The sequence below is a fragment of the Bombus fervidus genome, chromosome 8 (genome assembly GCF_041682495.2).
Source record: "Bombus fervidus isolate BK054 chromosome 8, iyBomFerv1, whole genome shotgun sequence".
NCBI classification, from domain to species: Eukaryota; Metazoa; Arthropoda; class Insecta; order Hymenoptera; family Apidae; genus Bombus; species Bombus fervidus.
In genome coordinates this window covers 6398956-6421310 of record NC_091524.1, presented here as the reverse complement: position 1 = coordinate 6421310, position 22355 = coordinate 6398956, and the positions used below count along the sequence as shown (strand labels likewise).

At 29.5% G+C, this 22355-nt stretch overlaps 1 protein-coding gene across 1 annotated transcript; it reads left to right on the top strand.

Annotated features, from left to right (window-relative positions):
- Positions 1–1743: 1743 nt before the first annotated feature.
- On the top strand, positions 1744–20157 carry LOC139989711 (proton-coupled amino acid transporter-like protein pathetic). Its single transcript, XM_072008224.1, has 7 exons — positions 1744–1760; positions 2091–2241; positions 5007–5213; positions 8433–8878; positions 16894–17060; positions 17385–17566; positions 19471–20157. Exons 1-7 carry the CDS (start codon positions 1744–1746, stop codon positions 19540–19542), a joined length of 1242 nt encoding a protein of 413 aa, XP_071864325.1. The 3' UTR covers positions 19543–20157.
- The last annotated feature ends 2198 nt before the right edge of the window (positions 20158–22355 follow it).

Genomic DNA, 22355 nt, shown 5'->3' with positions numbered 1-22355 from the left:
ATTTAATTTCAATTTTATTCAAACCTACGATCTATGATAGGTTAAAAAACATTTATCCTTAGTCAATTGTATTTTCTGCGAAAGAAAGGAACAACAGTAATTTAAAGAGAAATATGTTCCCTCGTTAGTCACAATTTTATTTCGAACAGTATGCAATTAACATTACTTTCAAAACGACAGAAATATCTAACTATCTCGCGTATACCCCTTGCCCTTCTCTAAAACGTTTTGTCTTATCTAAATCCTTTGTACAGTACAGAAATTTACAAAAGTAGAAGAGGATAAATTTGCTTCGCACGGAAATCAAGTTAACAGTACACAGGAATTTCTCGTAAGGAAATCTTTTCCGTCTTACATCTGGTGAACGAAGGACGCGACAATTACTGTACTGAGGACATTTTATGTTTTATAGGCAATTTAAAGCTATTGTGCGAGAAGATACAGACAGTAATTAGAAATATTGATATTCCATGGTTAGCAAGGAAACAGACAAAATGCTTTCACGTTCAAGAAGAGATATTGCGCAATATATACTACATTATACATTTTCATATTGCGATAAAGAAGCTAGTTAGAAGATCGTGATGGGTCAAGAAACAGAAGTCAGTTATTGTCTGGTAGTGTACGAGGTCGTCGATTGAAATTCAACTGCCTTCGCGTATCATCGTTGGAAGTCCAACAACGAAACTTCCGGATATTTCAACGAAGAAAAAAGAAGGGGAAGGACCTTGCAGAGTTCTACGGAACTCGTGATATGGCCGACAAGTGAGGTTAACCCAGACCCGCTTTGAAATGTTCTTTATTTGTCCTCCTCGTTGCTTGTCGATGACACAGGTTTGCAGAAGCGAAACGCGTGGACAATGCGAATCAGGACGAACACCAGGGAGAAGATTACAATCCTTTCGCGCATCGTCCGCCGGGACCGCTGACTTCGTAGGAATTGTTACTTTATTTACTTCTTTATTCCTTTTCTTTAAAAATTTAAAGTTCCAAATTTAATTCTGATGTTATCATTAATGGTAATATTCGCGATTTATAAGAAAAAATGGAATAGAAATATATATGGTGTAGATTAATATTTTTGATCTTTATTAGGTTTATCAGAAGTTTCTTCCATTTTGTATTGTCGCGTTTGTCCTTTATTTTTTTCAAACAAAAGTGATGTTTCGTAGAAGTTTTATTGAATTTATAGATTGCCAGTAATCCAATGGATCATAGAATCTTTCGGTTTGCAATTATTTAAATGCAGCGTAGAAGCTATAATATTCACTTCGTTTTTTTACTTGATCATTAATCTTTCACGATAGTCGTCATTTTTAATTATGCGAAACGAAACATGAAGTCAAAGATTTTTTTTTTCTAGTTTAAAAATTGAAGCGTCAAAACATTTTAGACAAATATAGACTAATAATTGGGATTTAGTAGATCTTCTATATTATAGTTGAACGTAGTACTTAAAAATATATAAACCATCGATAATATATATCATCCTATCGAATCTTTCCTAGTAAAAAGTTCGTTCTTTTTATTACATAACTTATCTTCAACTTTTTTACAGTAAAGTAGATATTTTAACTTACTTAAAGAATAATTCTAATAAGAGAGGAAAAATTGAAGTTAGTGCTGTAGTTGAGTTTACACAAACGAAATGGAATTATAGTCCGAGTAGAGATTGGCAAGAAAAAGTCCATTTCTTTTCGTACTAACCTTTTGCCGTTCCAAGAACGAGCTGCATATTGTAAAATGAAAAATGTGTTCACGTAATAAACAAAAACGTGCATAACGGATAAATGAATTAAATCGGTGAATTGCAGAACATTACAAATCCAAAAGCTATATCCTTCAGATATTTTACGAAATAGCTTTATCCTCGATATCATTGATTTCGTAATTTAACAAAATTAGTTTTGTTGACCCAATTTAAACATAATTGTGTTAACTCCGACGAACATTCACTCACGACTATGGTTGAAATCATCTCATAAATTTTAGATAATCGAAATAAAATTATTTTGAACTTGTACCGTTTTTCAATTTATTGATTTAATTAATTTCAAATAATTCGACTGAAATTTTAAAAACTCTTTCAGAGATTTTGCCACATTCATGCATCTGTGTAAAGGTTCGATTGGCAACGGCGTGCTTTTCTTGCCAAATGGGTTCCGAAGAGCTGGCTACGCGACGTCAGTGATTTGCAGCGTCGTTATTGGCCTATTGTGCACTCATACCGTGGTGGTACTGGTAAGTACTTAACTTGGATATAACAGGACAAGCTAGCAAAGAGAAGGAAAGTAGAGAGACTTTTGTAATAATTAACTAACCGAAACGATCACGTAAGGCGTTGTATAATCATATGAAAATGATTAAAGGTGCGATGAATCAGGCAAAATTAGAAGCAGGACAGAATTATTCTTATTATTTGGTTAAATGTTTTCTGGTGAAAGTTGAATATAGAGAACATATGCAGAACAAATCGTTTTCTCTTTAATTTAGCGTTTTTAAATCTATTACAATCAGGCGTGAATGAATTTCTTAACCAATTTCTTATTTTTATTGAGGAAAGCATATTATATCAAGATTAAATAAATCATTTTCAAGTGATTTTTCATACTAATTAATATATTTAAATATATTAATAAATAGTAAACAATAGTTGAGTAAACAATTTATGTTATATTACAATATGGCAGTTCTTAGAATTATTCTCATTTCAATTATCCTCGAATACATGTGAAAATTTTTCACATAGTCAACATAGAATTAGAAATTGTCTAAGAAATTATCTAAAAAAAAAAAATGTTTTATGCAAACAATAAATAAAATAAACAATTGTTGTTTATTTGATAACCAACTAACGAATTAATTTAGAGAAAAGTCACGTAACATATAACTATTTCACACTAGAATATTTTCACATTTCACCAGAATATTACACATATTTTATGATGGAAGAAATATTAATGATATCATAAACGTTTGTATTTATCTACGATATACAATGAGATATTTAATTTAGGAATATCTGGTCTTAACCGTAGATAAACAATATTAATAGTACTGATGAAGAAGAAGAAGACAGTTTTCAATACACATATTTATATGTATAAAGAACTTAATTACTTAATGCATTATTGATTCCATCTTATACCTTTTAAAAGATGCTTATTAAATTAATAGAACTAATAATCTTCAAATCGAACTAATTTTCTATCTAAGGAAATATTACAAGAATAAGCAGTTTCTAATATATCGTATCGTTTTGAACAAATACGTCATTGATATATTTTTTTTCGTAGAATCATTTCTAAATTTCCTAAATATCAATAACCATATTCTATGATCACTTTATTTCCGCTTATAATTTATGAAGTATATCTGTTAATTCAAATCTAATGTGCAAAATGTTTCGTTTATTGTAAACATCTTAATCTGCTGTAATTGTCGAATTTTTATGACCGGTCTTACCATTTGTTTTGATGAGCAAATTGATTTTTAATGTTCCGAGAAACACTCTACCACACATTTACAACCACGCATATCAATAAAACAATTCTCTTATACTTTCCTCCAATTCAAGAAACTTGATAAGAATAACAAGTATAATTGGATCTAAAGTGATTAAAAGAATGCCGCGAAGTCAAGTATCTTAATAATCCTCACCGATATAAAACAATGTACCAAATCAGAGTTGTTTGGTTCGGAAGGACGTTACGATTCATTCATTTCTATTTTAGTATATTTTTTTATTATTCTGTTACTATAGTTAACAAATAATTAATAGATCTTATAGATACATATAATACTCGACTTTCAAATAATATAGGATGAAAGAATCACAGGAGTTATTCTATTTCTACCCAAAATATTTGTTCTAAAGGAAATATACAAATTTTTTGCAAAGTGACAAAAATATTAGGATACGTACAAAATGAATGAGACACAAGTATAAACAAATTCCAAAGGAAGAAACAAATCTTGGAGAAACATAGTGTCCACTGTACCAAACCAATCTTTAAAGTAATAACTGTGGAACACAAACGTTCGTAATTTTTACGACTGACAAGGTCTTCATTTATTGCAAATGATATGTTATTACCGATTATTATAGCCACGGATGTAACATTTCGTTTTCTTCGTGATCAAAGCCCTCTTACGTAATAATTTACCAATAATGATATTAGTGAATCGATAAGTTAGAGTTTGTCGATCATACACAGACTTATTTCTATATCTACTTTACGATTTTAAATTTAAATTTAAATTTAAATTTTTGCTATCGAGTAGGATAATGAAATTGCTCGTAATTTCGAAAATTTATTTCTTATGCTTTCGTTGTTCTTTCGTTATCAATCTTGTTTCAATTGTAAAACAGAATATTAATATTAATTATTACCATTTACTTAAAACTTACGTTCCATTAATAATATCAGTTAAATTGTGCAAGAAACTCTTGGCAAGTCATTGAAATTGAACAATTGAAAAGTAAAAAAGACTGGTACCGTTACAAAATTACAAGTATTACAAAATTGATAGAAATAAACGTATAGACAATTGACAAATAAACTTCTAGAGATAAGTAATTATTTTTTGGAAAGTTGATTATATATATATATATATATATATATATATATATATATATATATATATATATATTAATTAATTATATATATTATAATATAATCGAGAAATTTATAAGAACTAGATGCAGCTTTTAAAAACTTAATTGATGCGTTCTATCACTAAAGTATTCAAAAATACATTGTTTCACCTACAAAGACACCGAAATTAGTTTTCAAAATATCAGATCCAATTACCGCCGAGTACACGTGAAAACATCACGCGAAAAGGGACAATATTTGGAAAGTGATATCGTGAAAAATTACACGGTTTCCCGTATTCAAATATTTCCCCTTGGAAAGATCGTGCCTTGTTTACAAAGCGTCGGTCGCCATGGAAATCGCTGCACGACGCGGAATCGCAACTGAAAACGAGTTCTCTGAACGCAGGTGCGATGCTCTCAGGTGTTGTGCAGACGCAATCGCATACCGATGTTGGATTTCGCGAAAACGGCGGAGGTGTCCTTTCAAACTGGTCCAAAAGAGATTCGAAAGTACGGGAAAACGTTTGGCATCGTGACCAACGTGATCGTCTGTTTCGTGCATTTTCAGGCCGCAGTGATATACATCCTTTATGTCTCCACTTCGTTTCAGCAAGTGAGGATCGAGTCGTAAGGAGCATTTCCATTTACGAAAATTGAGGTCGAGGGGTCGTTTCTTTTTATCATCGACGAATCGAATATACTGTTTGTTTCCTGCGTCGTTGAGTTTGATCGTTGATATTCGACTTAACAAATATTCCTGTGACATATTCAGACACAAAAGTCTATGTACACTCGCCGAGTTTCATGCATCTGACTTATCCGAAGAAACAAACTAAAGATGCACTTTATGTATGATACAGTTATGTATCATCGAAAAATGACTTTGTATTCGCTTAATGTATTAATATATTTCACAGGAGAAATTTAAAATATTACGAGCATTTAACTTTAGTCAAGACAATAGTCTTGGAAAAATTTTACATCAGAAATTATGTAACCTTCGATTTTATCAACGTCAATTATGTTAAAAATATGAAGTATAAACGTGTAGGCTTTTGCGATTGAATGCAAATTTTAGTGACTAATAAGATTATTTAAACACTCATGAAAATTTCTTATAGATAGATATGTTTGTCAAATGAAATCTTTTGGAATTTCATTAGAGCTGTAACGAAACACGATTACCATAATTGTATTACTAATGTTTGAAATAGATCTGACATCCATATGAATGGTAGAAAATATTTATTATGATTGTAAACATCGCGGAAGTCACAAAATATTTAAATAATTCTGCATTACATTAATGAACCAGAATATTTACTGGGACTGCCTTTAGCAGTAATTATGTGTATGATCTGCCGTGTTTCTAGTAAATAACTTGCAAATTCTGTATGAAGTTTCATTAGTAATTTCTGTATTATTCATTCTCCATTTATTATCTTCAAATGTTACAGTACAAAGAAATGACCAAAATTTGAAGAATATCAGACAGAATTCCTTGCTTCAACGAACTTAGCCTTGTTTTATCATTGGATGTTTCTTATTTCTTTCGATTCGCCGATGCATATCGAAAGAACGACCCTGCGATCACAGTCATTTTTATTAGATTTACAGAATCATAAAATGTTTTTCGAATACATAAAAATTTTCACTTAATACTTTTAGCTATACATTTTCTTCTCGTAAATCATCCATTTGAATTCTATCACTCAAACAGTTTAATGTGTTATATAATTAAAGTTCGTAGCGATGACACAGTTGTTAGTTGTGATTCTTCTTTTCAAAATTTATAGCATTGGGAAATTAGAGAAAATTAAATTATTACGAAAGATTAAATTATTATCAAAATAAATATTACTTTTTGTAATGTACAATTGTAATTGGAGAAGTATAGAAAACTGTTACTTCTTTTCTGATTGATCCTCACAAGTATTAAGACACTTACTGTAAAATAAGGCAAACCAAAATAAGGTAAATTATTAGCAAATCACTAAACCTCGTTTGAAACTGCTGCAGAGCACTCACATGTTCAATATAATATCAGACAGAATTGCACGGTAGAATCGAACGATATTTTTGTTTAGTTTATTACATCACTTACTCTATTATTGTTTTAATCAATTTTGACATTCGTATTGTTAAGTTTTTGATTACGTTTATATCAGATATTCTATTATGCTTTACATGCCGTTATTTGATCACATACTCTGTAAACGATTCCATAAATCAAATGTTTGAGTTATGTATGTAATTTATCCTAAATTCTCTCAGTGAAATTTAGATTAGAGAATTGTATAAGCATCATCGTATAATTATCAAATTTGTTTCCTCTTGAGAATTTTTATAAATAGCTTTCGCAATTTTCTATTGCGTACCTTAAATTCTTATCTTATACAAGTACGAAATTCTATTGGACTAATTAGTTTTTCAATTGTCTAGATCAATTATCATGTGCTATATGAGATCAGCAGGTGTCGTAATATTTATGAGCAAATAGGCGATTAGATTTCGTCATAATTTTTTATCTTCGAAAATATAATGTAAATAACACTTACAATGAATCTTTGAAGTAATTTTAGTCAATGACCTATTGAAATCAAAATATAGAGACTCATCTGTATGGCAATTTGTTTTAGGATTAGGTTATCATTATAATGTCTAATGTGTAATGTATAAATCAACATAATATATACAATTTCCTGTAAAAATATTGCTTTACATTCTCGACATGATTTTCACGTAGATTTACTTTCTTTCATCTTTTATCACCAGTTGGTAGTACTCTATGTTATTAAATTTCAAATGAAGTTTATATAAAATATTGAACTCTGCTTATATAACTTAATGACAGTTGAATATACATAAGCATAAATTAAACATAAATATCTACTATTGTTATTTAGCTATTTATATTTTAAAAGTACTTCAAAAATTCTCAACTCGTCATTAATTTATTTCAGTACTGAGATTTCGGATTGGCGATATTAAATTTAATATTTACCTTCGACGTTTTCACTCTATCATTATGCACAAGCTTGTAAAAATAAATGCTTTACACACGCCTTAAGTCCTTTTGTGCAAATAGAGTTCTTATGTGGAAGATAACTGTGATATTTTAGTGTGATCTTTTGTTTTTCACCAGTTATATGAAGATTAACATGCCTCGTATTTCTTGTATTGTAATTATTCGCGAATCAGAAGTTCACTACGTAATAAGATTTTTCTATACCGAAAAATCTTATTAATTGATCACCTAAGGCACATATCTGTGATATAAATATAAAAACGATCTGATTGCTTCAGTCATTGATCTTTATGGATTCAAGCACTAAATCATCATTGCCCTAGACCATTTATATTAGAAAAGATATATGAAAGATGTGCATCTTCATTCGTTAGTCGTTTTTTAATGTAAAAGGTTCATTCATTTTTCATTACCAAATAAAAAGAAAGATTTATACATTAAGAGCTTAAGCAATTCGTATGATATACCCGAACAATTCATCTCTCGAAGATGATCACATACTCTGAACCTATTCATCATATGTTGCATATTTTATCTGATCGATCATTCATATTATCTTACATTCGTACAACGTATATACGCGTATATCCCTCAGAAAAGTACAAACTACCATCCTTTCTCCATTCGTTTAGATGTTCTTACAACGTATCGTAACGTATGTACGTTATTTATCATATCATTGCAATTACATTCGTACGAGTTTAACAACCACACGAAATTCATTATAAGTTACGTTTTATACAATTGCAAAGTTATTCATTACCAAAGAGACTATTAATTACTAAAAAAATTATTCATTTTCAGCTAATTGAATTTTTCTTCGACGTTAAAATGGATGATCGGATCTACATATTAGCATTGTTTCCCTTCGTCTGTCTATTGAGTTTCATTCCGAATTTGAAGTATCTGACACCATTTTCCGTGGTCGGTGCTCTGTTTATGTTAATTGGCATTTCGGTTACCCTGTACTATCTCTTCGAAGATTTCCCCGATCCTGCAAGATTGGAAGCTTTTACGCAAGTTTTTCCAGTTCCGATGTATTGCAGTCTGTTTCTGTACGCTCTTCATAATGTGACCTTGTGCCTACCACTGGAGAACTCGATGAAGAACCCGGAACACTTGCCACGATTGATAACATGCAACATGTTGCTTAATACATGCTTGTACACGATGTTTGGCTTCCTTGGTTATAACAAGTATATGAAGAATACCTGCGACACGGTAATTAAAAATTTACCGCTGGAGAAAACGTAAGTGATTTTTTTCAATGATCCTTTCAACTTAAAAAGAAAAAAAAAAAGGCAATGTTAAATATAGTACATCACCGTTCGTAGTTAAAATGTCCTGTTTAGTATTTTTCGCTTTTCAAGATACGTTAAAGTATCTAAAGTACGAAAACATTGAAACATAAAGTACAAAAATTGAACGAAGATAAACAAACACGCCATAAAAAAATGATAAAACTTGTTTGTTTTCGGATATTCTGAAGCGATAGATAGGAAATATTAACAAACGAAGACAGTCTCGATTATTACAATACCGATTAGGCGAATGATTATCGGAAAATTGACTAGGAAAGATGTAAGAGAGATTGTGGAAATCAGAATAAGAATTGGGAAGAAATTGTTACACATTTTTCCAAAATTTGATTTCTGTTTAATAATATAGGTAATACAAAATCGAAAATATTACTAACACTATATTAACTATGAAATATTACTAAAATAACTAGATTCATCGCTAACTCACATCAATAGTCAAGTTAGTCTAAGATCTTAATCTTCAAATCGTCTAATGGTATCATAGCTACTTGAAAGCTGATGATTAAATGACATTGATAAACTAGTATGTAATGTACAATATACATACAGTGTTGATAAATTTAATCGAGATTAAATTCCACTGCATTCGCTATGTTCTGTCTTCTCTTGAGATTCGATTTTTCACCTAATGTATTGATAACACATAACCATATACATCAAGTAAATAATCAAAGGAAAGATTTTTACTACAACACTATTTTGTACATCAGTGCACATACTCTTAATATTTAATCATACTGCTAGATAAGTAAATTTTCTTGCAATATGTATTTTCTAGAGATCGTAGGCTAGGGATGGTAAGAATAATGTAAATAAGACGAATTTAATTTTATAAAATTATTAAATGTGAAGGAGATTTAATTTGGTAAAGTATGATATAGTTTTATAAGACATTTTAATGTGGATAAAACAGAGATCCCGTTGACAAGTAATAAACAAATTATAATTGCTACGAATGTAATTAATAAAACGAAACTTATGAATGCTCTTAATAGCAAAAACGTTTATCAAATACGCTCAAATATTACGAACAATGTCATCGAGATAAAATTTCATAACATGAAATATATTTTAGCTTCAATAATATTCTAAACTGTATTTGATCTACGCACGATATGTACTTGTTCAAAGTGTTTGTACGCTACACGTGTACAAGATACTTGACTTTTGTAAAGAGAGGAGTTATGATAATATTGATATTTTCTGTGCATAGTAAAAATAGCGTTTCTGTATATCACATGTTATCTATTATCATTGAAAGAGTACTTCTTTTTCATAGAAATATGTAGAAGACAGTGAAGCTACATGATTTGCAATAAAATAGGTCGTGACCGATAACTCAAATCAATTTACTCGAATTAGCTCGTCTCCTGCTTCCTTGTATTTCAATCGTTAATTTGATATTGTATGAAAGAAACAATATTGTTAAATATGACTTACAGAAACTCAAATAATTTCAATAACGGAGAAAGAAAATATATACACATACAGGAATATTAATCAAAAAATATCCAAAAGTAAATAAACTTGAAATTTTATTTGCTAAAACATTCTTCATCATCATCTATCAATCATGAAAGGCTACGATTTTTTTCCTTTTTTTTTTTCTTCTGCATAAACATGTTTTCAAACAGACGACAAATGTAATTATGTTTCTATAATTTGTGGCTCCAACAACTCCTTTGTTACAATGTTCCTCGTTGCTATTTCGGTGCATCTTCAGGATATTCATATTATTTTCTCGAAAAACTATCGGTGCCTTTTGCGAGTCGCATGTTTACCGAAATTTCTCCGTGAAATAATAAGTAGCCTGTGTTTGTGAATGAAACACAACATACATAATTCATACGCGTTAAGAAAGTGGCACGTAAGGACGTGTTTTGACGACGGAAGTAGCATGCAGATCGTTTTATTTGCAAATACGCGCTGCAACACGTTGCATCCTCAAACGAGTAGTGTTTGGTCATTGCAATAACCTGCGAATATATTCGTAGTCGAGTATAGGTTTGGAGAGAATCATTTAAAGACCTAACGTGTTAATTGAATCTTTCCTTAAACAAAAATCTCAATAATTAGACTGTGAATTATTATTATTATTATGCAGAATACATCTTTTTGCGTAATGTTATATCTATAAAAAAAAAAAAAAGAAAACAGTGGAACAACAACGCGTACAGAAATTTAAGTATTCTTCAAATTTCACTAATGAGATTTCATCTTTAAATGCTCATTAAAATTATTGTCAAAATTATAAATCAACAGATTAACAAATTAAATTTCAAGTCTTAACTATATCTATTTCGAGATTTCGTGCTGATTTAGAGTTAACGGGATGAAATATTTCAATATAAACGAAAAAAAAAAAGAAGAAAAAATTCATGAACGCTTTAATTTCTTACAAAGTGATAACTTGGATAGTCATAAGGAAACATGAACAGATAAACGATATCGCTTCGATTAATATATTAATCCAGGCCAAGTTATATCTACCTGAAATTATCTACTTCGTATATCAAGCGAAAAATTTGCAGACATTAGTCGATGTAGTGAAACAAAGTAGATACTTATTTAATGTATACTTTTTAATACAATGTTATCGCATACCTTCTCTTAACAACTTATGACACTTATAATACAAACGAAATAGAGCTCGGTGCGTACTAAAAATATTAATTAATACAGCTCAACGTTAAATTACACATAATTCTTGGCATATCGGAGACGTCAACATCTAAAATGACATACGACAAAATTGACGTCCCCCCGATGTCTTTGTGTGTTAAGAGATGATATATCGCTAACCAAATACACATTTCCATACAAAACTTCAGCGTTTACTGTTTTTGCGTTTTATCGCTAAAAATGAAACTTTTTTAAGAATATAATCTGAATGAAACTTTTGATAAGAATTTATCGTTGCAAATAGTCCAATTTACAATCGAAGAGATAGAAGTAAATACAGAACGCGAAGATTTCTAATTGAAACAAAAATCGCATTTCTGTTAATTTTGACACTTAATTTTGACATCGTTTAACACTTGCATGCCATGAACTTTCAGCTTTTATCACCTATGTGGAGAGAATATATACATTTAGAGGCAGGATAAATTGTAAAAATTGTATCGGATTAATTTTAAATTTATCTATCACGTTATAGTTTTAACTATTATGATTATACGTGTTAATGCTCTATTTTTCAATAGCCCTGAAAGTAAGAATAGATCATTTTAGCACTTTTATATAATCTATATTTATTATATTTATACGTATCTCATTTGCAACTTTTTCGTGTTAAAAATCATTTCTTACATATACTTACTTTACTTCTGTATTTTATGTGTGCTTATATCGTTTATGATATTTATTCCGTAATTATTAGCACGTACAGATATCTGTCTAGACAGAGCACATAATAATGTTTTATTTCGTACTATGTTTCCCGCTATTAAACATTTCGCATTCCACCTAGTCAAAACATGGTTTGCGTAACATTCGCGATATATCTTATCAATGTTAATAATCACCCGTATTTAATGAAAATGAACGTACGCGAATTCTCTGGTATGTGATTGTTATTAATCTTAAAACTGGAAGATTAAGAATAAATAGGAGAATATTAATTTCAGGGAAGTATGGCATCGAGTACGTATTTCTATCGACAATTTTCCTCTTTTATTGATAGAAATTAGGATAACGAAATGATGCATCGTATTTGGTAAGCAGAACGTACTGATACATACTTGTTATTTGATTCATCTACGATGGATTAATGTAGAAGAACGAATTATCCGGGCTCTATGAGTGTTTAATCGAAAGTACTTATTTGCATTAAGTTACGGTGATTTTCCATAGTCCAGTGTAACATTGCGTTCTTGGAACATCATTGACGTCTTTTGTGGCATGCTGTTTTTTGTTCTCTGATGTTTAACGTATATAAAATAACGCATTGAATAGAAATGATGAAATGATGGAAGAAAAGGGACTAAGATTTATCGCAATATGACTGCGGTAATTTTACCGCATTTTGACAGTGATTAATTGTAGGATAATACCATTCGAATTCGTTGTAACTTATAATTTATTAGAAGAACTGTTAGTGGAATAGTACGAACGAATAAGGATGCAAAATGTTATTTCAAATGAAACAAGAATCGTGTCATTTCTTGCAAATTTTGTAATTTTTATTAAATTTTTCTGTTATATTTAAAAAATACATATAAAGATAAAAATTTATGTATTTATCAAGTACCTCTTCTATATAATTAAACTCTACTATGAATTAAAAGTTTTCGTGATATCTAATTTCAATGATTAAATATTCAAATATTAATCACTAGACTGCGGATTTTTATGTAACTTCATACTTTTATTAACATCTATTTCATTTTGAATATTTTTTATATTTTTGTATATTGCATTTCATATGTACATTTTTGCATTTCTCAATCCCAATTTTGAAATAAGATATTTAACGTTTTTCACGACACTTCAATATCGAAGTTAGAGGATTAAACACAACTGTACAAAAATCCTCGCGATTTTCCATAAAACCTTTGCACCTCTATTAATCATTTTTCGGGACATAATATTATTCGCACACTATATATCAAGCAATTTCCAATCAGCTATTATTAAAATACAATTGCACAAGCACGTTTCTTCCACAAGGACAACTGCGATAACGATAACAATAATTTATATTCGTTTTCTACATAATAATTGCAAATATAAGAACAATGGAAATATTTTTCGAAAGCTTCGTAGCCATTCAACTCTTTAATTTTGAGACGTGTTATAAAATTCGATCGACTTGTTCGTGATAAATCCGTGAAATCTTTCGGTATGTGGGCCGTATGTGTGCCCTCGGGAATCTCACAATCAATACCATAATTTCCACGTGTTCCATGGCATTCCTTATCATGCAAACTTCGTTATCTATCTTCGCTTTGTTATTTGTACAATGGCTACAAAAAGTATATTTGTATGCCTATATTACTGCATTTCTTACTGCGTTTACAGTCACGAATAAAAATAGAAATAGATGTCATTGAAATTTAGTTAAACAAGGCTTACATAAAAATATAAATATTAATTTCAATTGTTTACTAATTAATCCTTGTACTATAAGAGTATAATAAATATGACTTAAATATAAGACACTAGTACTAATTCGATTAAACTTCGTTGGTACTCACTTCTACTACTTAATTTTTATTCTTCTATTTTTCATTATTGTATATATTATTTTTGTCCACAATTATGTGTATATATTAATTAACTAGATACAATTATGATGTAGTTCGTATTATTCTTATGATAGTACTTTACCTCTGGTAATATGTTCATAAGTTTACAAAAATTTAATATTATGGATATGAAACGTAAATAATGGAAAAATAAACAAATAATTTAAAAAATACTGCATTGGAAAATAAAGATATTCGCAAATGCTTTTTGTAGCTACTGTATACGTGTGCAAGTACTACATTTCATCGAATACTTTCCTTATCAGTGATGAATTTTTCCTATCTGTTCGTGTTCAAGGAACGTTTCGTACTCGAGACAAGCGCGATGATGCGTTTTCTGCGTAAAAACGAGTGTAATGTCGAGACAAAACTTTTAGTTATTTTCGTTCCTTTCTTTCTTTGTGATCTTTCCTTAATTTTATGAAAAACGTAGTTATCTTAAACGTCGTTCACTGTATACTTTGAAATAAACTTTACCTCAGTTTCTGTATATTTTTGGGAGATATGAGAAATAAAATAAAATGAAAAACGTGATTAACGCACTTTGTTCTTGATATCTAAAAAATGGGAAACGTTAATTCACACGTTTTTAATGTATTAATTATAAGAAATATCATGATGATGACGTTTAATTTCAACCGTGCAACTGATATTAAAAATGTATCGATCAATTGTGTTTTGAAAGAATATTAAGTCTAATTTATTTGTTCGTTAATAAGATTGCTGCTTTATAATAATCATGTTGATTATCGATGGTATTTGTAGCAAATAAAGGTTTTATTGCGATATTAATTGTTAGTCTTCCGCTTGGTATACGGATAAAATAAAGAGTGGACATAGAAGAGTAATCGATCGTTCTTTATAAGAAAGTGCTATAAACATTCCAATAAAACGAATTCAATCAAGTCTTTTAATTCTTTCAATCAAATGATTTGACTTGCAAACATTCATTATTGATAAGAATTTTATTAGTTATAGTCCCGTTTATTAATTACCAGACACTTGTTAACTTCAAATATACTTATTGAACAAGTTTTGTATTAAGATCTCGAAAATATGTTTTCTTTCATATTAAGCTTTTAAATATGATCCCGCTTATATGTCATCTGTTACAAGGTGATAATAAACAAATATTTTAGCATTATGATATCTGAATTGAAGATAATCTTCCTCGTATCAATCAACTCGTATCTTAATGAATAATGTACCATCGTCTACAGCTTTATGCTAAGTATCCAATTCCGATAGTTCCTCGAGATTATTGTCAAATTAAGAGTCCATTTGAGAGTAACTTTTGGAATTTATACTCTCAGGTAAGCGATAGAAAACTCCCGAGAACTTCCTGTCAGACGGAGCTCTCAGAATCGTGTTCATTTGAGATTCAAAACCCATCCTGAGATGGCATCATGCAGGCGATTGTTATCCACGGGCTACGTAAACCAACCTAGCGTATAAGAATTTGCTTAATATTTACTGGACAAATCGTAAAGTTATAATAATTTATTAAAAAAGAGATTTGAGACTCGTCTAGTATCTATTCGAGTCATATGCTGATTTTCTATATATATATGTGTGTGTGTTCTTTTTATTTTGATATAAATTTTATTAATTGGAGTTATTTTGGGAGGTAGTAAAAAAAAAAAATTCGAAATCCGAAAATAATAACCACTCTATTGGCCACAGTTTACAAGATGTCTTTACATTAGCTATTGATTATTGATCTAACTATCGATATTGGTTCCCGTTGTTTTGCCTGAGAACAAGAGAGATTCGAGTGACAGCTCGCACGAGAATTCTCTCAAGAATTCGAAACTGCTGCGAGTAACTGCCCGATAGTAATATGATTCGTATCCATTCGAGGATAAATCGCAACTATCAGTCGTAAATATCAACATGTAACTAAACTTTAAATGCAATGTCTACATGAAAGAAACGCTCTCGAGAGCAACACGCGATAATTTTACTCTCAAGTCGACACTTAGCATTAGACAAACGTTTCAGTTTATTCTTTCAGATAATACGCGATTTTTATATTACTTTTATCTTACTATCCTTGCACGATAAATAAGAGTATTGTCAGTGTAAATTTGATAAATATTACTAAATACACATAAGCATTATATTTTATTCATTCGTTAAAAAGACTCATTTATCACGATCGTTACGGTTTGTGGGAAATCTCTGTTGACTATTAACATTACTATTGCATTCCTATTTTATATTTTATTCTCTACCAATTTTCTGTCAAAATGTTTTTTATTTTATTGAGATAGATACTGCTCGACTGCTCTTTATTTAATCTGTCACATTTACGAGTTATGTATAAGTGATTCGAAGAAAGTATTCTTCTTATTCGCGATGGAAAAATGCACGTTATTGTAACATGAATAAATAAATTCCATTCTCGTAGTATCGAGAGCTTAAAGGTACATGCATACTCGATAATAAATTATCCTTATCATATTTCAATTGCGGCCCCATCAATTTAGAACGCATATTTTTAAACAGACGTGAGAATAGGATGAATAAAATATATCTATAAATTTTAATTTTTCGCTTCCATATTTTTTTTACCGATTCTTTTATATAAAAATTAAACTCTTCTTGTTAATTCATTTTTATGTGAATTTGTATTTAAACCGAATATTTCACATGAAATTACTTTATTTAAAAATGATTTCATTGTTGTTATTTCAGACTCGCGAAATCAATTAAAATAACCGTTTCTTTGTCTGTTCTGTTCTCATTTGGAATGGTCTTTTATGTGCCAATTTCAATATTGTGGCCGATGATTCGGTCGAAATTTAATAAAATGTTCCGTTATGGAGAAGCGGTATTCCGTTTTTGCAGCGTAATTGCAACGAGTAAGCTAAATCAATCAACAAAGTAACATATATGAATCGTGAATTTATTTCATATTAATTACTACAACTTGTTTATATTTTAATCTTGGTCTTGTTGTTCCTTCCTGCCTCTCTTTCTCTTTGCTTCATACTTATTGTTAGTACATAATTTTAAAGTATTCTTTCCAGGACTGACTGACAACCTCAAAACTTTCGCATATCATCAACTTTCACATATATTTCTTACATTATAAATTTATTATTTCTAAAATTTCGCGAATCTCACAACATTATTCGACATTTTATTTGATGTTACCAACTCTTTGTTTTTTTAAACATTCGCAGCAATACTGGCAGTTTCGATTCCGGAAATGGTTCCACTACTTAGCCTTTTCGCAGCATTAAGCATGACCACAATTATGTTATTGATGCCTGCAGTGATAGAAACTGCAACAAAATGGGAACAGTCTACTCGATTTCTTCTCGTAAAAAACATCGGAATTACTCTGATCTGGATTCTGTTATTGGTAAGTATCGAAAGTGAATGCCATAATTCGCTCGTTCAACATACTTTACGCAATCCCTGAGCATTTTACATAATTTCTGGGAGTTCTGTACAATCATCGATGTTACGTAATACGGATTCTTCATTGGACGAGTTAAAAGTTTGCGAATTAACGATACCGATGATGCGTGTATCCAGTGATAAACATGGTGAACATAATTAGCATACTATGCTTGACACGAAACGTTATTCACTAGTTCATTACCATTTAATAATGTGATTTGTTGTGTTAGATTGCTTCCTTTTTACTCGTGTCGATACGATAATTCTAAAATTAATTGCAATTAGACTGCCGACTTTTTTTGCATTTATAGGAAATTTGAAAATGCAAAAATTTATAGAATATACATTGCGTATAAAAATACATAAAATACACAGAATAAAGTACTGTTTATAATATTTAATAGAAGAAACAAATTTCTATTCACCTCTCATTTTTTAGTTTATAGACATACAAAATTGCATAAGCATCCACAGCCTAATTATACCATTATTTAAATAGATATAGCACTACGTTTTATTTCATAATTCTTATGTACATAATTAAGTAATTATTATCGTCGAGAATAATAGTATAGTAACCAAATTATTATTATTTAATTAATTGTATTTAATATTAATCGTTATAATAAAGTAACGAACTTATGAAGTACTATATTAATTATAATATTAATAATGTCTTAATTAACTAACTAATTAATTAATCACAATATTTCTTAAAATATTTTAAAATTCATATCTACATAAAATAAATTGTCCTTCAACGGTGGAGGTCTAACAATTTTAAGATTAGTATTGTAATAAAAATTATTGGCGTCGAAATGACGCTTTATCAATTACAAACAATCATGAGAAGATATCTATAATTCCTTCTTATTTTTAACGTAAATTTTTATAAGAAAATCATTCAGGAAGATAAAGAATTCAATACAGATATCATTTTTCTAATAAAAATTGATTATCCACTCTGTAAAACTATAGAACTTTAGCAGTTTGAGAAATTCCCCTAATAAGCGGGAAAAATTAGCGGCTGGACAATTATGTAATTTCAGTGAGTAATAGAAATGACGAACTTTGAGTTCAAACATTTATATAAACGCTATCATTTATTTTTTTACGTCAATTTTAAAGCCTATTCGTTTGATACTTCATCGTGCGATAGTTAATTTCTTACATTTTATGTTACTTGCTGTGCCTATTTTTCTTATGTTTTATTTCATTTCGAATGAAGATATTTTAAAGCATACAAAATGTACAAATACAAAACGTACAAAATGCAGAATATATATTTCGCTAGCCGCGTTTCAACTGCTTACATATTTCTTTGCTGGATTACAAAACAAAATACAAAATCTAATCTATAATTTAACAGTAGATTCTTGCTTAGGTTCCCATTTGATACATAACCAATTCAATATTACTTGGAAATCGTGTGCACTTTAATTTTTTTAGTCCTATTTGTTTTTCCAATTGGATTCTATTCCAGTCGAGTTTCTACAGTTTGAAGTAAAAGTTAAAATGCATCCATTAAAACGTTTCAATGGTTTAATGTTCCGCATTTTTAGTTCATTTACTTGGATTAAGTAACTTGACTGAACACTCATAAATGTAATGTGGCAGATTTTATAGATGAAAATTTGCTGCACTCTAAAATTTAATTTGTTTTAAATATTTATTTTTTTCTTTCTTCCGTTACGAAACAAAATAAAAATATTTCAGTCTTTCCGTACCAAAAGAAATAAATAGATTTTGGATGATAGAACATTTCTGTTTATTGACTTTTATGAGTAAATGGATGAAATGATATTGGACTAAAAGATCTGTGTTTCATATCGAATAATTTTCCAACTTTTTATCTTTTATCAGATTTTTGGAACAATCGAGAGTATATTGTCTATCATCAAAGAATATGGTGGTGTGAAAGAGGAAGGATGCTGATTATTACGGCGAATTAGTTTGCTCTATTGCTTCTCTGCGAGAACTTAAAGGAATCTCAAACAGTTTTGCGAGTCAATGGATTTGTATCTCATAAAAACTGGTTATATTTACATACGTATAAATCTTACATGATAGTTTAAACTTTTGTAAACTTATTTTCTGATATTTGCTTTTTATTAATTACTTATTTTATAGAGCTTAATATAGCCCCACAGAAAAGAATTAGAAATATTCAAAATGACAATATTAGAATAATACAAGGACGAGTATTCGAATAAAATCTTACGTAAACTCTTAATTTCCTCTGTATTTTTCACTCTTACAGCAATAAATCGAAACCAATTGTCCACATAATTGCAAAGTTGATAGCATCATCAGAAAGATATGATGTTTAAATTCCGGAAATATTAACTCTTATGTAACGATGCCGCTAACGAGAAAATTCTATAAATAATTATGTATTGAAATGTAGTTTGCATGATATATGCTGTTATAGCGCAATAGTGAGATCATAAAAACGAGTCTTTAGAAATAACTTAAGTGATCAACAACTGATGACGACCTTTTACGAACAGGAAAAACCCAACTATAATCGAATTTTTTTTAATTAAAACACCATTTCTTCCTTTCCTTAAACTCAATGCGATTCGTTATTTTATTGCCTACGAATCGCTAATCAGACTTTCCAACGTCGCGCGTTACCCAGTAACCGGTACGTAAGGGTTGGATCTTCTCTTTCCACGAAATATGTGTTTATCACTTACTTATTTTCTGCGTCTCCTCTATCTCGAGAAAATGCCAAGTCAGGAAATTCGAGTGTCCATCCCCAGCAACGTGCTTAACTTTAATCATTTTTCTACTAGTTTGTAATAGAATTTCGCCAACTAAACACGAATTCTTAAACAAATCTAAGTGCGCTCCTATTTTGTTGTTTTTTTACGAAGCGTCGTTATATTTCAAAGAAGTTTGCTTGCTGCATTAAGTTAAAGCTCGAGAGTTAGTCGATAGCGAGCGTGAACGATCGTACTGACACGAGTGTATATTGAATCAGCACGAATAATTTAATATGTAAAGCGTAGAGATTTGAATATTTATGCAGACAATTATTTGTATACAAATGCACTCGTGCTAATCGTCTTTACGTTCGTGTTTTTGTTCAAAAACTATATGTGGATTTTCTAATTTTATCCATTAACGCTCTCTTATCCAAAAAAGCATGATTCTCCGCTTTGAATTCTTTTATATTTTTTTTTTTTTTTTTTTTTTTTTTTGATACCTACAAAATACATTATAAAAATTATATTGCATGTAATATATATATAATAATATATATTATATATATGTAAAATTATATTACCGCTAGAAAGTGCTCAGAAGAATGTAATTAATATCGTTGCTTTTTATAAGACGTATTTTAATTATAAAACTACGGATAAATCCAACTACAATAAATTCGTTGTAACTATCACAGTTACGCACGATAACATGTTATGATCCGATTAAATTGTTTTTTAAAACTCAGTGTGCTGTAATAAAACTATAGTTTGTAATCGTCAAAGCTCGTAGAAATATTTTATTGCTTGATCTTTAGCTTTTGATTTTCGATTTATAAATCAAAATTGCAGAATCTTTTAAACTGATAAAAAGATTTCTACGACTTAAAAAGGTCTTTGATATTAATACAATCACTGATTTAAATAGTAAATACATGTATATGTAACAGTACACATAATAAATAGTAAAATATGTTATTGTTATGCTATTTCATGGATAATATAGGATTATAATTCATAAAGCCAATAAATTAGTAGCAAATTTATCTAACAAGAGTTCTTATTTACTTACTACGAGATACATGCAAATCTTACTTTCTTCAGGCCTGAATAATGAAAACATTTATCTAAATGTATAAATTGTGCGTCTGCTTAAAATGAGTTTTATCTTTGTAATTTCATTATCTTCATTTTGTCTCAACATTCCAAGTTACGATTATAATTTCACCTGAAGATATCTTAAATTGAAAGAGAATTAATACCGTCTATGTGCAATCATCATTGATTCTCGCAAACATACGTAATTGCTCCATTTGTTAGAATTTTTTATTAGTCAGAAGCTTAACTAACATATGAGTAAGCGATAAAACAATTGATTCGTTCGAAAAATGTTGTATCTATCACACATGTAAAAGGGACTCTATTACTGATAGAAAATATTTTCGAAAGAATTCATTGGTTGATTATAAAAAAATGTAATTTAACTCGTAAGACAGTGGAAAAGTTCACTTCTAAACTTCACGATATAGAAATAAATATATTTAATTGCGTGGCAAGAATAATTATTATTAATTAAAATTTATTGTAATTTAAATTATATTAATCACTGTCAATAGTACGTGTACGATAAACATTTCTCTGTTTAAAATTTTGTTTCATTTAAAGTTGTTGTTTCGAGAAGATCGTATTTAAACATATGTATTTATTTAAGAGTTAGTCGAATTATTCGCATTCCACGAATTTTCATAGGCCTTGAACAAAAAATCCTATTCTACATCTTCTTACGTATCTTTACACGTAGAATAACATCTTCCATTTTATCATTCTCTGTATAACGTTATTGATCACTTATCATTAGTGTTAGCAACTAATTTATTTATTTTTAATGATTACAAATAGTCAAAATTCCTTTCGTTTCAAAATGTAAATCAGCCTATTAATGTAGTTACGCAAACACGATTATTGAGAGGCAAAAATCTGAAGACAAATTTCTAGTAGTATCCATTTATGATATTATTGCCAATCCTGATATTTTCTCAT

Coding starts and splice junctions, on each gene's coding strand:
- LOC139989711 (XM_072008224.1), top strand. Junction 5,214..8,432: donor TCTCCACTTCGTTTCAGCAA/GTGAGGATCGAG, acceptor ATTCATTTTCAG/CTAATTGAATTTTTCTTCGA. Junction 8,879..16,893: donor AATTTACCGCTGGAGAAAAC/GTAAGTGATTTT, acceptor TTGTTATTTCAG/ACTCGCGAAATCAATTAAAA.